At 43.9% G+C, this 1,778-nt stretch overlaps 1 protein-coding gene across 1 annotated transcript in view; it reads right to left on the minus strand.

The window, feature by feature from the left end:
- The window catches only part of LOC119592953, a 12,973-nt gene that overhangs the window by 6,096 nt on the left and 5,099 nt on the right, over window positions 1–1,778 (minus strand). Inside the window, exons 3-5 of the mRNA XM_037941845.1 lie at window positions 1,014–1,533; window positions 642–773; window positions 276–336 (exon numbers count right to left, since the gene is read on the minus strand). Of these exons, the coding sequence (XP_037797773.1) occupies window positions 276–336; window positions 642–773; window positions 1,014–1,533 (713 nt within the window). The remainder of the gene's footprint in view (window positions 1–275; window positions 337–641; window positions 774–1,013; window positions 1,534–1,778) is intronic.

The raw sequence follows: 1,778 nt of genomic DNA on the forward strand, positions 1-1,778 counted from the left end.
AAGCTCAGCAAAGAACAATGGATATTTTTTTTGTCTCTGAGAAATATATTTGAAGCGAAAGGTGGTGACTTAAGCAAAAAGTAAAAAGTTCTTGAAATTTACGCTTTTTTTAAGGACCACAACTTTTCATTAAAACCCTTTCCGAAGTCCTTAGGTTAGAAAGGTCAGTTGAATAGCCTTGACGCTCTAGTTCAATCTGTTAACGCCACGGATTTTTTGGATTACCGCCCAAGGGAAAGCCCTCACAGTGGAATAAAAGTACTATATGTATTTACTGTTAAGTAATGTAGCTCATATCTTGTTGCTGTGTGATGTGAATGTGGATATCCCTGTATACTGTTTAATGGACAGCCTATCATTAGCTAGGCCAGCAAAACTCCTTTACCAAAATTGAGGGTGAGGTCTGACCAATTGTCATATCTCAGGTAAGCGATGTAAGCAATCCATTTGGGGTTTTCCTGGTCGCCAAACGGATCCAGGTTTCATTACAGGATTAATGTCAAATGTACTGAAACGTAAATTGCGGGTTATTAATTCGTTTTTCAATTTATTTCGCTAAGGGGGGTAGTCTACGTCGAATTGCGACAAATATGGGACAGAAAGCATTTGTATGATTGTTAAAAAATTTAAAGAAAACTCACCTGTAGTCGGTACGCTTCCTGACCTTCAGCTGAGCAGGGAAGTCATGTGCCCCATCCATCCAGAAAGTGATCTTGACCCTCACAGTCTCGCTAACGGCCTCCAGAAAACGGGCTCTGAGCAAGGGCGGGTTCCTGTAAACAGTTGGTGAGAAAACAGTAAATAAGTAAAATGTTCTTGCGCTGTCCAAGAAATACCAGCTGTGATTCTGCAAGTGATAAGAACCTGCGAATATATGTGGGGGGAAAGGGCCCTTGCAAAACACTTCGCACCTCAGGGGGGGCTGTCACGACGTGATTTGTGTTTATCGAAGGAAAACTCTCCCCCAGGCAGCTCCGTTCATCTCGTTTAAAGTCCAGCCCTGAACACTGGACTGGAAGTAAAAAATGAGTGGTCCTGGGGGTCCCTCGGTCGTTGGGGCTTCTTTTGGAGCAGCCGTTGTTTGGGGTTCTTTGGAAAGCAGCTGTTGTGTCTGGTTCTGTTGGAGCTGCTGTTTTTTGGGTTCTGTTGGAGCAGCTGTTGTTTGGTTCTGTTGGAGAGCTTTTGTGTCTGGTTCTTTTGGAGCAGCGTTGTTTGTGGTTCTTTTGGGAGCAGCTGTTGTGTCGGGTTTCTGTTGGAGCAGCTGTTGTCTGTGGTTCTGTTGGAGCAGCTGTTGTTTGTGGTTCTGTTGGAGCAGCTGTTGTCTGTGGTTCTGTGGAGCAGCTGTTTTTTGTGGTTCTTTTGGAGGCAGCTGTTGTTTGTGGTTCTGTTGGAGCAGCTTTTTGTCTGTGGTTCTGTTGGAGAAAGCTGTGTTAGTGGTTCTGTTGGAGCAAGCTGTTGTTTGTGGTTCTGTTGGAGCAGCTGTTGTTTGTGGTTCTGTTGGAGCAGCTGTTGTCTGGGGTTCTGTTGGAGCAGCTGTTGTTTGGGGGTTTCTGTTGGAGAAAGTGTGTCTCTTCACCATGTATGTCAACTATTATCTGATCAAGGGCACATCCGTACATGAGAGAGCCTACGGGGCGTTTGTTTTTCCCATTATAACAGAATACCAAAAGCCATCGCCATAAAGATAAAGGTTATCAAGTTAAGTGTGTAATGCTAATGATATAATATGATAATGTTCGTATTTATCTATTTGCCTACACGGTGTGTGTGTATAGACC

The sequence above is a fragment of the Penaeus monodon genome, chromosome 31, assembly GCF_015228065.2.
Source record: "Penaeus monodon isolate SGIC_2016 chromosome 31, NSTDA_Pmon_1, whole genome shotgun sequence".
In the NCBI taxonomy this organism is placed as follows: Eukaryota; Metazoa; Arthropoda; class Malacostraca; order Decapoda; family Penaeidae; genus Penaeus; species Penaeus monodon.